Source organism: Onychomys torridus, chromosome 5 (genome assembly GCF_903995425.1).
Source record: "Onychomys torridus chromosome 5, mOncTor1.1, whole genome shotgun sequence".
In the NCBI taxonomy this organism is placed as follows: Eukaryota; Metazoa; Chordata; class Mammalia; order Rodentia; family Cricetidae; genus Onychomys; species Onychomys torridus.
The window spans coordinates 4,510,094-4,525,834 of record NC_050447.1 but is presented as its reverse complement, the minus strand read 5'-3'; the positions used below and the strand labels follow the sequence as shown (position 1 = coordinate 4,525,834).

At 43.7% G+C, this 15,741-nt stretch overlaps 1 protein-coding gene across 2 annotated transcripts in view; it reads left to right on the top strand.

Annotated features, from left to right (window-relative positions):
* Positions 1 to 15,741, top strand: part of Arhgap10 (Rho GTPase activating protein 10) — a 271,607-nt gene that overhangs the window by 118,395 nt on the left and 137,471 nt on the right. For both annotated transcript variants that reach the window (XM_036187947.1, XM_036187948.1), the window contains exons 9-12: positions 918 to 1,024; positions 2,821 to 2,915; positions 11,337 to 11,418; positions 13,838 to 13,883. In XM_036187947.1, the coding sequence (XP_036043840.1) occupies positions 918 to 1,024; positions 2,821 to 2,915; positions 11,337 to 11,418; positions 13,838 to 13,883 (330 nt within the window). The remainder of the gene's footprint in view (positions 1 to 917; positions 1,025 to 2,820; positions 2,916 to 11,336; positions 11,419 to 13,837; positions 13,884 to 15,741) is intronic.

Below are 15,741 nucleotides of genomic sequence, written 5' to 3'. Positions count from 1 at the left end.
GAGTGGTAGTGGAATGTACCTGATGGCTTCCCCTGGCCTCATGCATCCATGGACATGGACATGCACACACATAAACACACACACACACACACACACACACACACACACACTATTGTCTTGAGAACTAACCACTGAGAGCTCTGTTAATCCCTTGTGGGGGGTAGTGTCCCATCGTCCAGTCAGTCTCAATATAGTTAGGACTGATGGCTCAGCATGTGACTAATCACTGCACAGTTGCTTTGTTCAGATACAGCCTAGAGGAGTTTCTAGTTGGGAAATAAGAAACAAAATCTCATTCAAAGTTGAATTCTTCAGCTGGTCAGATGCACTGAATGTTTTACTTCTTCTCACCCTTAGCTTTGCTCAGGGTGCTCTGCAGTTTTCTTTCTTTGGTTAAGTGTGTTAACTTTCTGATGTGCACATTGACCAGCTGGGAATAGAGGCTTGAGGGAGCAGTACTGCTGTCTACACATTGCTGTGTTTCCTCCATTTAACCTGGAATGCCTGAATAACTCTTGGGTTTTCTAGCACATGAAAAGCGTGCCATCTCTTAGGATTTAGTTATTGAGTGTGAGTGTGGATGGTCCATGCAGTGGGGCATGTGTGGAGGAATTGGTCCTCGTTTTCCGCTGTGGGATTCTGGGATTGAGCTTAGGTCAGCAGGTTTGGGCTGTCAGTACTTTAATACCCCCCCAACACCCCCCCCCCCCCAGTGACTTTAACTCACAGTTATCCACTGAACAGGTTTTCAAGTCAGGTCTTGAGTGTTCTGAGGGGCTCCCTGCCTCCGACAGTCCCTCCATTCTGTTGGCTCCTGCATTTTATGCTTTGCCTGGCTGAACTGTGCAGTAATATGCTCCCACTGTGCATGTCTGCCTCCTCATGAGGAAACCACAAAGATCTGTGCTTTATTTTAGGGCCGGCTCCATTTGGGTCCAGTTGGGTCAAACACTATTGCATGTATCGGAAAACAGCCAAGAAATTCAACATGATCCCATTTGAGCACAGATCTGGCGGGAAACTGGTAAGTACTTGATAGTAGTTTTTTGCATTTTTAGGAGAGATACTTGTTGGGTCTGCCATTTCAGTAGTTTCATATTGACTATTGAGAAATCTGGTTTTAGGATTAAAATCTTGGTTTTGTTTCTAAATCATACTCCTGGGTCTTTACAGTTAGGTTTTAAAACAGAAGTCATTGTTTTATAAGGGGAAGATAATTCCTACACTAAGCTTTTGTGACTCATTGATCACCCATGTTTATGTAGGCGATCCAGCTTGTTCACATACTGTATATTCACAGTCTTCAGAAACTGGGAGGTGAGGTGATCTCTAACGAATCTCCTCTCATTCAGTTGGGCACATAGTTTTCACATGGCTGTTCCCTGTTTAGCTAGCTGTTCATCCCAAAGAGATGAATAGCAGAGCCAAGCCTGATAGGGAGACCTTGGGAACCAGCTGTGCAAGGAAGGTGATCTGCCCAGCAAGTGAGCAGTTGCAGGAGATGCTCATAGCGAGCACCAGTCCCTGAGCGGGAAGTTCTTCCCACTAGCAGTGAGCATAATTGGCCACACAGTCCAAGGAAGCAGGGAAGTTCATTGCTTGTTGGGTAGTTGGATGACATTTTGTTTAGGTGAATTCAGAATTAATCTAAACTGACTTCTATCTACATACCCTTTGCTTCCTCCAGAGACAGACAGACAGACAGACAGACAGGCAAACAGACAAACATTAAAGCAGGCATTCTGTAATGACATGGAAAATGAAAAGCAGCCATCGAGAAGAGGCTACAGCGAGACTGCTTGTCCCTTGTAGAAGGCAGGGGTTGAAGCTTTGAGCCTGAGTTTGCAGGTTCTCAGGCATCCCTACCTAGTGATTGCTTTCTAGTCTAGGCTCCAAATGATGAACTAATATGCTATAGTATATGGTGGTGATGTTTTGAATACACACCGTGGGTCTTTTAAAATATTATTTACAGAACCTCAATTTCTGGAAAATCCTAAGTATGGATTCAGACTTCTTTTTTATTTTTATTTATTTATTTATTTATTTATCTATTTATCTATCTATCTATCTATTATTATTATTATTATTATTATTTGTTTTGTTTTGTTTTGTTTTTTTGAAACAGGGTTTCTCTGTGTAGTTTTGGTGCCTTTCCTGGATCTCACTCTGTAGACCAGGCTGGCCTCGAACTCACAGAGATCCTCCTGGCTCTGCCTCCCGAGTGCTGGGATTAATGGCGTGTGCCACCACCACCCGGCTGGACTCAGACTTCTTAGCGTTGCTCTTTGCTGAGCCTTTGTGTTGCTTCTGTCTCTGCCCCAGTCTGATGCTCTTAGGAGGCCGGTGGCAAGAGGCGAAGTGCCGTTGTGGTAGAAGGGAAAACGTGAGGAAGCGTAGGGTGGCTCCCTTAGGAAGCAGGAGTACCTCTGTGTTGGTGGATAAACATGTATGATCTCAGCCCTGTGGTGTGCTTTCAGGTCAGTCCTTATGTAATTGCAGTGTTTATAGACTAGTAGTCACTATGTAGTGGTCACACTGATGTTGACACAGGGTGTAATATAGTGTGATGTGAAAGCAAATTTTGACCCTTTACAAAAGAGTGTGTCGACAGGCAGGCCATCATTACCGGACACTGCTGGTAATCCGTCCTACAGTTGGCGTTTGTGAAGTCTGCGTAACAGTATCATCATCAGGAAGACTATCAAGCCTCAGGGCAGGACTACACAGCTGTGGAGCTGAAGTGGGTAGCCTTGGCCCTGCAGGGCGGCACCAGATGCATTCGCTGCACAGAGTTTTGAGTCTTGTGCTTGTTTGCAGGGGGATGGAGAGGTGTTCTTTCTGAAAGAATGCACCAGAAGGTATACTGACTCCAGTGACAGAAGGTTTTGCTTTGACATCGAAGCTGCTGACAGGTGAGTTATTGGAAGTAATTAGATATGATATTAAAACTCATTTGACAGTATGATTTTTTAAAAATGAGTTGTAGGAGTGATTTCTGTGAACTAGAAAAAAATGTCATCTTTTTGTGTTCCCAGGTTGTCTTTATTATAAACTGTGTAGTGGTGGGGTCATAGCTCTTTATCTTGGCCAAAGACTGGAATCATTCTAACTGGTCCTGTCACCTAACAAGACACGTTGAGCATTTCCTTGTTGATGCACTTTTGATTGACAGTAGGAAGAGAAGAGTGAGTGTGAGTGGTGTGTGGTTGAGTTAAAGTGCGTGTCGCAGTAGTGTGGAGACAAGTGTCCCTTCTTGTGCATGTGTGCATTTTGAGTGTATGTTCTCGGTGTGTGGCTGAGGTCTAGACAAACCCTTTCACTGTAGTCAAAGACTTTTCTTACTAAATAACTTTCGGGCATTTAGTTTTACAAGAGTCTTTGGCAGGAAGGCAGAAAGGAAAGAGATGGTGCCTGATGTTCGTATCCTCTGGGAGCACTCTGCTGCCTGGTTGGCGACTCCATGCCACCCCCGGTGTGGTTGCGGTAGTTTGTAGATAAGGCTGTTTGATGTATGTATAATACAAGTTGTCCAAAGGAGAGGACAAAGAACAAAACCTTTTCAGGTCACCCTAATTATTGCTACTTTCTTCATATGATCTAGCTGATACTATGGAACTGGTACAGAGGGAAAAGCCCATAAGTGAGTTCACTGAAGATCAGTTGCATGAAAACGTGCCCTTGAGCACCCTGACAAATCTGTCAGTGCTGTGATGAGAACAGAGAAGGAGGAGGGTTTTGCTGAGATTGAAACAGAAAGAGTATTGCTTGAAAAGAGGCTAACATTTAAGTCACTTGCAAACTGGTCAGTAACCTGTAAGACCCCTTGTGTGTTCTCAAGAAGAGCATATGCCCACAGCTGCCCTCTACCCAGTCCTTTTTAGTGCCTGGGTATTTTCTGTCATGCAATCCCCCCCACACCCCTCCCAGATGAGAAAGCGAAGCTCCAGTGTTTGAGTGAAGCCCCGGAGGTCTTGTAGATACTAAGTGGAAGAGCTGAAATCTGAAGTTGTACTTTTTAACCTAGAAAGGTCAGTCTAACTTCTGTGTAGTCAGTCTGCTTCTGAAATAATCAACATAGATGAATCAGAAGTCTAGTGTGCTAGATGGTGCATTAGATGGAGTAACCCACTGCTTTGAGAGCAGGATCTCTAGTACTTCCATGCACTGTTGCAATGCAGTTTTCATTATCCTGGCTGAAGCTCCTATTTTTGGTGACATTGATGATTCTGAATGAGCTTTGTTGACCATGATCTTTACGTGATTGTAAATTATAACCTTTTCCTGCTACTCAAAAAGATAGCTGAGAGATTACTACTAAGTCACCTTTATACATAAAGAGTAATGTGATAGTTTATTTGTGCAATCCAAAAAGGTTTATCCAAGGATCAGAGGTAAAAGCCAGCCACTATATTAAACATAGAAGTCAGGCAATGGTAGCACATGCCTTTAATCCTATCACTTGGGAGGCAGGGATCTGTCTGGATCTCTGTGAGTTGAAGGCCATACTGGGAACAGAGCCCAGCACTAACCATAGAAGTCTGGAGTTTTGTACAGACAAACAGGAAGTGACAGAGCTGGGCTGGAAGAAGAAGTGATGTAGCTGGACAGAGAGCAAATGAGATAGCAGAACAGAAAGGTATCTAGGCTTGGATATACAGGAAGTAGCTCTCTTTAGAGACTGAGGTGTCTGTGAGGTGAGGTTAGCTTGTTGCTTTTCCTATTCCTCCGATCTTTCAGGTTTTTACCCCTATATCTGGCTCTGGGTTTCTATTTAATAGGACCATCTAGCAAGTTGAATCCAGAGTAACTTTTCTGAGATAAGATCTTATGACATGGAGTAGGCTAGCCCACAATCCCTCTTTCTCAGTCTCTCTAGTGCTGGGATAACAGATGTATACCCCATTCCTGGCTAAGATAATAACTGGAACTGAACTTACAGGAAACCTCTTCTAGTGGTTTTAAATTTCTTTTTAAGATCCCCTTTGAAATAAGATTGACATTTACACGTATGTAAATCAGCTTCAAAGAGTTTTCTTATTGAAGAGATGCCCATCCTTCGAGCTGCCATTCTCGAAGTCACCACATCAGTCCCTAATGTCTGTCACAACCCCGAACTCCTGTCTGTTTGCCTCTCCCCCTTCTTTCCTCCCTTCCTAAATAGAATCTCAGGAAACTCAGTCTGGTGTTTAGCTCCCCCTTTCTTCTGCCTCTACTTCCTAAGTGCTTGGGTTCCAGGCGTGTGCTACTATGCCAGGCTGTGACCCGTTCTTTACCAACGCCTGCCATTGCTTCCATCCTTCCCAACTCTGGTTGTTAGTGGGACTGTGGTCCCTTCCTGCGTTAGTCAGGGTTCTCTAGTGTAACAGAAGTTATAGAATGAATCTCTCTCTATATAGGGGACTTACAGGGTCCCTTCCTGTGCTAGTCTGGGTTCTCTAGGGTAACAGAAGTTATAGAATGAATCTCTCTCTATATAGGAGACTTACAGGATGCAGTCCCAGCTCATCCAACAATGTTTTCTGTGTATAGAAAGTCCAAGAATCCAGTAGTTGCTCAGTCTATAAGGCTGGATGTTTCAGCTGGTCTTCAGTATATGCTGGGATCCCAAAGAAGTAGGCTCCAGTGCCAGTGAAGGAGTAGAGGTGCTGGCAAGGTGAAGGCAAGGCAAGAGCAGGAGCAAGAGCTTCCTTCTTCCATGTTCTTGTGCAGACTTGCGGCAGATGGTGTGGCCCAGATTAAAGGTGTGGCCTTCCCACCTCAAGATCTGGATCAAAGATGTCTGTCTTTCTGACTCAAAGGTCTGGACTAGAAGTGGATTCACCCACTTCAAACCAAGCAGAAATGGTCTCACTCACAGGTGTGCCCTCCATTCCTGGATTGTAGTTCATTCCAGATGTAGTGAAGTTGACCACCAGTGATAGTTATCATACTCCCTTGGCAATGTCTGTTGCATACTTCCCTGCCCCCTTTAATGTTTATTTAAATAAATGGAGGCCAGAAGAGGGCATTGGATCCCTGGGAACTGGAGTTACAGAGGGTTATGAGCTGCCATGTGGATGCTGGGAATTGAACCTGGGTCTTCTGCAAGAGCAACAAGTGCTTTCAACTATGAGCCATCTTTACAGCCTCTATTTATTTTTATGTTATATGTTGGAGTGTTTGGATGTATGTGCACCATATGCATGTTGTGCCGGAAGGGACCAGAAGAGACCAGAAGAGGGCATTAGATCCCCTAGACCAGGCATTAAAGATGGTTGTTAGCTGCCATGTGAGTGTTAGGAACCAAAACCAGGTCCTCTGCAAAAGCAGCCAGTGCTTTTAACTGCTAAGCTGTTTTTCCAGACCCACCTATGTTTTTTTTATTAAATGCTGTAGAGATTTTTAAAGACTGTGTAGACAGAGAATTTATATACTATCTATAATCATCGGTACTACCATTTCTTGCCTCCACCCACTTTGCCTTTAAATTTCCTAACAGAAAATTTCAGTTTTGTAACCAGTCTTCATTCAGACTGATACTGCCTCCATATTATTTCATGTCTTAAAAACAACAACAACAACAACAACAAAACGTTACCATGCTCTCAGTAAGCCCTTTCCTTCCACCTTCTGCCCATTTCTTTTGTTCCATAAGCAGCAAACATTCCTCAGAAAGCTATCATGTTGATGTCTCAGATGACTCTCCTGTCCTGTCAGGCTGCGGGACAGGCTTTTGGGTCCTTCTGCCCTGCAGGTTCATCCCAGAAGTCTTCTGTGTGGGGCTCTTTGCTCATGGCCCCTCTCCCTCATGGTGCAGTTGGCTCCGTTGCTTCAGGGACACTGCACTTCAGACTCTTCCACCTGCTGCCCATTTTGTTTTTTACCTGGTTCTCCAGCATATTTCCCAGATCCTGTGGCACTGGAGTTTTCTGGGCTTCCTCTCTGAACTCCTTTATTCCTATAGCATTCCCTTACGACCTTGTCTAGCTCATAGTTTTAGTGCCATAGATATATTGGTGATGGCTGGATGTGTTTCCCCTTCCTAGAATTCAGGGTCTTCTCTCTGGTCACCTTTCTGTATTGCTGCTGGGATGGCTCAGAGGCGTTCACAGTTGGAGGTCATATGTTGCTGCTGCTTTTACAATTTTTCCAAGGATCTTTTAAGTTCTCGTTATTTTTGGGTGCTGCTGGTGCTGCAGCTCAGGGTTTTATATGCAGTGGGAAGTACCGTACCACTAAGCCATTCGCCTCATTCCATACTTTTTTGTTTTGAGGGGAAAGTATACTTTGTCGATGGGATTCAACGTTTTATATATGCATATGAATTCAGTCTTAAAAGTATTATTTGCTTAAGTCTTACTTTCTCTAACTCTCTGGTTAATTTGGAAAATTACTTGTAATCATAATATATTTTCTTTATGATTTCCTCAGGTTTTCAGAATGAATCCAATTTTTATTTTTGGATTAGAATCTTAATTGGTTTTGGCTTATTTCTTCATTTCTCATTACAGAAATATCTATTTGTATTTGTGTTTTACCAGTAGTGGTTTAGGGTGAAAGATCCTCTCACCCCAAACCATGTTGGTCATTTGTGGAGCAAACACTAGTGGGCTGGGGCTGGAGAGATGGCTCAGTAGTTTGTCAGAGGATTGGAGTTTGATTCCCTGCACCCAAATAAGGCAGTTTACAACTGTCTGTAACTCTGTTCTAGGGGATATGGCGCCCTCTTCTGGCCTCTATAGGTACTGTACTTTGGTGTACATATCTCCACCCCAACATAAACACTTAATTTTTAAAAAAAATCTTAAGAAAAAAAACTAGTGGGCTGGATATGAGGGGCGAATGTACGTTGAAATCTCTGTAATCCTGAAGTCATGTGGTGGACTCTGCTTTTGTTTATTGCCCTGGTTTCTGTCCCAGAAGACAGCTAGGAGTTACAGGTAACTTGTTCTCTCTCTGTTAGACTGCCTTCCATGAGAGTGGGGTCCTGTTTCACTTAGCAGTTCCAGATGGAGTGCTGTGTATGTGGCGGACATTCACCGCCTCTGTACTGTACATTGAATTGCTGTTCAGAGGAGGCAGGACTGGGATCAGATTCAGTCAGCAGCTCTCCTCTGCACTGCACTGCTGCAGCTGAGCCCAGGCTTGCATTCTGCTTAGAGAAAAAATAAATTTAGCCCATTTTGGAGTGTGTGGGCATTGTAAATAGGATTCTGCACAGTTTCTGTTGGAATCTTTTGAACAGCAATTTCATAGCTGATTGTATATCTTTAATCTAAATTTTGCCTTCTTTCCGAGTATCTGTTCTGTATTTTTAAATGTTAGAAGAAGTGCTGTTATGGCGAGACTCCTGAGTGTGGGCAGATATTTGCTCTTCTTGCACAGGAAGAAGACTACAGTTGTGGTCTTTAGTTCAGGTCAGCTTTGGTTTAGATTGGTTAGTTTTGAAAAGAGTCAGCAAGGCTCTAAATAGTGTTAGTTGATCTTTTTCTTGTTGGGGAATCCACAGGCAGCCAGGTCAGGGTTGATGCTAACATTTTGTGTCGGGTCCTGCTTTCTTGGGCCTGGCTTAGTTTCTCAGGTGGCTCAGGCTCACAGTGCCTGCTCCCATTTTCCTGAGAGTTACAAACATTTCCAGAGGTTGCTCACACTGGCACACCAGTGTTCACACTTACAGCTGGTCTTGTAGGGCACATTTGCATTAAGTTGAAGCCATGTGTTGATGCTTAGGTGATTGGCTACTGAGAACTAAGGGGCAGGGAGCTAGGTGGAGATCAATGGGCCATTTTTAATGTTTTCTTTTCTAGGCAGATATATACACTGTCTCTCCCCACTCCCCAATTCACAAAAAGGCAGCTTTGAATATTTTCTTTGATAGAGAGAAACATTTAATAGCATGTGCTAAAAGACCATTAAATATATCAAAAGAAGTAGAAAGTTGAATGGATTTTTATAGAATTCTTAGAACTAATAATTAAAAGATAGAACATTTGAAAGTGGGTAAAAGCTGTTTTTCTAGGAAAATACACATGTACCATGTGTATATAAGCACACAAAAAGATCTTGAACATGAACTTGGGAAATTCAAGTCAAAACCACACTGGGTTAATACTTGATGTGCACTGGGACAGCTGTATTAATGAGGTATATAGCAAGTGGTGCCAAGGGTGTAGAACCATGGGAGCCTCATACGTTAAGATGGGATTATGAATGGTGTAGCTGCTTTGGGAAACAGTTTGGTAGCTCTTCCAAAGGTAAAGCATTACATTACCATCTGACTCAGAAATTTTACATTTGTATTTATATATGTACATGTAGTTTATAAGTGTATATACATATATTTGAATGTAGTAAAACATATGTCTGTGCAAAACATTCAAATGATTATTCATGGAAGCATATTCATGGATCATAGGATCACCAAAATAGGAATTGAATGTTTCAGTAAACATGGTGCATTCCTCCAGTGAACAGTGGTACCTGACTAGAAGGAAGAGTGAGTGTATGCTGGAATGTTTGAATAAACCTTGAAAGCATTTGAGTAAAAGAAGCCAGTCATAAACTAACACATATCATATAATTCCACGTATGCACATGTCTGGAGCAGAGAAGTCTGTTGGGATAAAGAGCCGAAGAGGGGGCTGCCTCGGTCTGGGGGCTGCACAGAAATGGAGTGATGCCCGCTGGGGTCAGACCTGTGTCTCATGCATGATTAGCATGTTTTAAAATTGACTTTGGTGATGTTTACACAGGTCTGAGATACTTACAGTGAATGAGGTTTACGCTGTGAATTATGTCACAGAAAAGCTTCAAAACACAAACAAACGAGGAAGACAGCCGCAAGTAAAGGAAGGTCTTAAACGACTCTACACGTGGCCTTCCTTATGCCAGCCGCATTTCAAATACCACGGACTGTGAAATGGCGAGGCCACTTTTGGTTGTGGAAATAGACTTGAATATAGTTGTTTGGTTCAGTGCAGGCTGCAATCAGGAGATGTAACTTTCTTCTGTGGAAGACACTTACCTCCCCACCCCTGCCTCAGCGCTTTGATTCTGTAGCTTGTTGGCAGGTTTACCATGTGCTGTGGTGTCCTGGGGCCCTCCCCGTCCCCTCACATCAGCTGATAAGTAATTACTCTTGTGACCTTTCTCTGGCACACCACTTCAGGATGTGCTTCGGGATGCTTCTGCTTTGCTAACCCATTGCCTTAGAATTTGGTACTTTTTGTGGTTTTACTGAGTCCTCGTGTGTCAGTCCTGAAAGAAGGGTGAAATACTTCTTCTCTTTGTGAATTACCTGTTCAGGTTTTAGTGCCTCCGATCAGTGTGGTAGTTTCCTGCGACTCTGAAGCATTAGATCATGTGGAATGCTTCTTCACCAGTGACTCTGTCTTCAGATTGAGAGAGTTAGAAGATGTTACTTCTAGAAGTTCATACAATTGGTTTGAACAGTAGCAAGAATGCTTGTGTTTCACGCCCAGTGGAGTAGTAACTGTTAACATCATCTCACCCAGGCTCATGCACAACTGTTAGTTGATTCGGAAGGTGGCGACAAGGCAAGAGGGAAAGCAAGGCCAGACTTTTAAGGAATGTGCAGGGGAGGAGGGCTTCTAAACTGTGCAGGGGATGGAGACACTTTAGTAGTTTGTTATAATGGAGAGTGGACCCAAACTGCAGGTCCACCTCAGCTTCCCTTGGAGAGCCTCGCAGCCACGATGCTAGCAAGCAGCCAGGATTCAATGCAGAATCAGGAAGTGATTTAATCTGGGTATCGATCTCAGGACTGAGGACAGCGTGCTTGAGCACTTGCCCGAGAGCATGGCTCAAAAGTCACCAGGTCTTGTAAGATAGTTGGGGAGTGTGACTTCATGGTCTGTAAAAAGAACATACTAGTAGTTACATGCTGATACCATGACAAAACATGAAAGAATGATTTAAGAAGGAACCCAATGGTGGAATAAATTGGAAGAAAGCAGTGTGAGTCATTGAGTGTCAGTGGGGCCAGAAAATGGAAAGCAAACAGCAAAACAAGGTTGTCATTATCGAGACACTTGTGAATAGGAGTTACCCCTGTACTATGAAGATTGTTTCTTGATTGAAGCCTGAGCTTTAATGTTTTAGTCACACATCCCTCTCACCCAGTATTCTGGAGGTGAATCATAGGGATGGTTGTACAATAATGTATTTATGGGTAAAAATTGCCTAGATAGCAAATTTTACATTATATGTTTTTTTTTTATTGTAGTTGAAATTAATGAAAACATTTAGTCCCTGTGATCAAGCATCTGGAAACAGAAGAGGAGGTTTTATGTTGGCACTGGGTGACGTACCTATGTTTTCCTGTTATCTTGCAGACCTGGCGTCCCCTTGACTGTGCAAGCATTTTCAGAAGAGGAGAGGAAGCAGTGGCTGGAAGCTCTGGGTGGAACAGAAGCTGTAAGAACATCAGAGCTTTATTTCCAGTCCTTACAGCTGACTTGGTTCATTTCCAAATTACCTTTGTTTTGATAACTAGTGTTTGAGAACAGTTCCTTGCTGGACTGGGGCTTAAACTCATCTGGGAGCCATGCAGCACTCTAGGTGGTTATCTTGGGGTGGCAACAGTGCACCCACAGCTGGGGCACTGCTCACGTTCAGTTCTGATCTTCCTAGACTGTGTCCTTCTGTTTGACTTTGCTTTGAAGGAGTCAGCAAAACTCTCAGCTTCAATTCTACCCGACAGTTTTGGGTGGCAAGTACATTGAATGTAGTGTAGTTTCTGGAGATGGGACAGTAAGTCCATGGCAGCTGAGAGACCACTGCCCACATGTATATTTATATTATATTATATCATATCATATCATATAGATTATAATAGTATAATAGTTTCTACTTTGCAGTGTAGAGTAGCCTTAGAGACTGGGCCTCTGTATTGATTTTGTTTCAAAGAATAGACTAAAGGTTGTTGTAGCTGGAGACCTTCTCTCCAGCCCCCGCCAAGCCCTGTTAGTCTGACAGCCCACTTATAAAATAAACACACAGACACTTATATTATTTAAACTGCTTGGCCATTAGCTCAGGCCTACCATTGTCTAGCTCTTACTCTTATATTTAGCCTATTTCTATTAACCTATACTTTGCCACGTGGCTTGTAGCTTACTGGTACCTTACATCTCGCTTGTCTTGGCGGCCGCTGGCAGGTCTCTCTGCCTCCATCTTCACACACATATACCTACACACAGATACATAATTAGAAAAATTTTTGAAGAGTTTTGATGCTGGGCAGTGGTGGTGCACGCCTTTAATCCCAGCAGTTGGGAGGCAGAGGCAGGCGGATCTCTGAGTTCAGTGCCAACCTGGCTTATATAGAGAGTTTCAGGACAGCCAGGGCTACAGAGAAAGATCCTCTCTCCACCATTGAAAGAGTTTTGATAGTACGGAGATGTAGTTATGCTAATTCTTTACTCCTTTTTAGTAAAGACATTTCCTTAACCTTGATAATTTCTCAGAGCCTTAAGTAGTACTTTAGAAAGTGAACCTCCATAGCAAAGATACCACACATTTGAATCTTTGAGAAAAGTGGATTTCCAGTTTGGTTTAGTCTCAAACTCATGATCAGTTTGTCTTCCCCTGTATAGAACCAGGCCACTAACAGACAACAGCAAGAATGTGGAAAGACTGCTCAGTCATACATTTGTATGGGGACTGTAAGGTGTAGCACACTTCTTGCAGGTGCTGTGAGCCTTGCAAATAGTGAGTCAGTGCTAGGATTCTGAGAAGCGGATGACTGCCATGCTGGCTCAAACTATAGGCAAGTTGTTTGAGCCATCTCCAACTGTCATCAATATCAGGAACAGTCAGGAGACAGGGAGCTAGATATTATCAGTTGGAATGCAGCAGTTTGTCAGCCTGTCTGTAAGGTGGAGTGTTCCCATATACACAGACTTGTAACAAGTTCCTTAAAGACTGCACACTGTTTCATCTCATTTTGCCAGTTTGGCATGCCTCTTTAAGAGAAAAGTAGACCAGAGAAGTCCTGTTTGCCTTACTTAGTTTTGCATATAATAGCATATCATTAACCACGAACAGCACATCTCTCCTGCCTTCCCCTGCAGACTCCACATGGGGGTTTTCCTGCACTGACTAGTTGTAACACCAGCTGGATTGACCTAACAGTTCATTTCAACTCTGACACTGCTGTCTGGAGTGTTGGTGGCAGATTTTATAAGTTGGGCATTTGCATCTAGGTAACTGCCCCTGCTTCAGTTCTGCCAGTGACAAGTCCTGGTCTTTGTAGCAGTGTGGTGTGAATTGGGGATTGCTGAGACCCCCTTCCGTGGGTGTAGTAACCAGCTGACAGCACTTGGAGGGAAGGTACACTTTATGGTGTCTTACAGAGCACGCCGAAGCAATGCACAGGCCTGGGTGCAGTGAGGGTGGATGTAGTGAGGGTGGGTGTAGTGAAGCTGGGTGTAGTGGGGCTGGGTGCTGAAGAGCTCCCATGCCCCTGTCAGAGTGCCACCACCCCAGCATTTGATGCCCTCTGGGGGAAGTCATCAAAGCCTGTCGATATTACAGAGCTGAAACTCATTCCTCAGGGGGTCAGGATGAGGCCCAATGTTAATTCTTTCATCTTTATGCTACATAGGTTTTGTTTGCTAAGCTACTTGTTGAGCATAAATTTAGAGCTGTCTCAAAGGGCTCTTGAATATCAAAACATTTCTATTAGGAAGTTCCAGGTGTGTGGGAACTCTGTTCTGTAAAGCAGGGGTGAGATTAAATGTAGATTCCCTGTGCTGCATTATCTAATACTGTTTATGAAATTGAAAACTTGCATGTTCTTACTGAAAGGGTTGTTCTCTCCCTCATTTACTAGCTGCTCCATACTTTGAATAGAGCTGTCCTCCCGAGACCAGAAGGAGGTAAGTAAGTGTTCATTTATCTGTTCATCACCAACCCAGAGCTGGGGCTGGGGCTCTTAGGGTAGCCTCATTGCTCCCTCTGAGCTTTACTGTGAGCTCTCCTCTGTAGTCATTTCGCTGTTTATGTCTACAGACATGAAGGATGATGGGAACGTTCCAGGAGCCTTTGGAAGGGCCACTCTTTGCCTCTCTGCTCTCAGGCTTCCTCATCCTGTCACTTGTCATTCTAGATAGAAAGAAGTGGATTCTCTAGAACATAATGATGTTTGGTTGAGAATAGCAGGATGCTGCAATGGTCCTACGCTGTAGCAAACTATGGGCATATTCAGTAAAACATGAGAAAAGGACAAAATTTTTAAGGCAAATATGAGAAAAATTACTTCAGATATTTTAAAAAAATAATCCTTGGCCACAATGAGTAATAAATAACAAGAGTGGCCCCAACCTGACAGTGAATCTAGTTGCTGGTAAGATTTCCTTGCATGAGCACTTATTAAATAGTGCTGTGGTTCTGCAGGCTGTGGTTCTGCAGGCTGTGGTTCTCTGCAGGCTGTGGTTCTGTGCAGGCTGTGTGGTTCTGTGCAGGCTGTGGTTCTCTGCAGGCTGTGGTTCTGTGCAGGCTGTGTGGTTCTCTGCAGGCTGTGGTTCTCTGCAGGCTGTGGTTCTGTGTAGAGCTGTGTGGTTCTCTGCAGGCTGTGGTTCTGTGCAGGCTGTGGTTCTGTGCAGGCTGTGTGGTTCTCTGCAGGCTGTGGTTCTCTGCAGGCTGTGGTTCTGTGTAGAGCTGTGTGGTTCTGTGCAGGGCTGTGATACTTACTGTCAGGCAGTCTGGACCCAGAACTCTTCTTTCATAAACCCATGTCTTTATTTTCTTGCTTCAGTTTGATTTTTGGCCACTCATGTGTCCCTGTCATCCTTGAAATCCTCTAGTTTTGTAGCCTGAGTGTGTGCTATACAAGGCACATACACTTAGGCTTTGAAAAACAGCAGCAGCAAAGATGGGCTGAGTTGTCAACATATGCACAACAGGGATCTGCACAAGGGAGACAAAGCATTGCCTGTCTCTGCTCAGGGACTACTGATGTGAAACAGAAAGGATAAGGTCTGCCACACTCATTTTGGACTCACTTTTGATAGATTTGGTGAGAGAGAGTAAGGCTATGCTTAGCAAAGCCATAGAAAACGCCATGTAATGTTTTAAAAACATGTTTTAAAAAACAGTTGTGATCACTTATGCTGATTCTTGAATCAAAGACTAGAGGTCTGTAGCCTGGCCCTGGATGTTGACAGATGCCCCCAAAGGGGAGCGTGTTCTTCTTCTTTCCTTTACTGATGTCCCTTCTTCCCACCCCTCCATCGCTCTGTCCGTCCCTCCAGTCTCTCCCACTCATTGTCTCTAGCCTTCCTTATTTCTCATAAAAAGTGGAATCAGTTCTTCTGGGGATGGTTTTGCAAAGCAAAAAGAAATAACTTGCACTTTATACAGTGTTACCAGTGATGGATTCTTGAAACCATTGTTCAATTTTAACTATTAAAATTCACTTCAAAGCCGGGCAGTGGCAGCACACACACACCTTTATTCCAACGCTCAGGAGGCAGGCGTATCTCTTAAGTTCAAGACCAGCCTGGTCTACAGAGTGAGTTCTAGGACATCCAGGGCTACACAGAGAAACCCTGTCTCAAAAACCAACCAGCCAGCCAGTCAACCAAACAGTTCACTTTAAGCCTAGAGTTACAGATTCTGAACAAAGCTTTTATCCAAGGACTACAAACCCCATGAAGCAAGAGTTAATGCTGCAGTCCTTTAGGCCTGGCAGCAGTGGCTGGACAGTCTGCTTTCTTTCATGAAAGTTTTGAAACA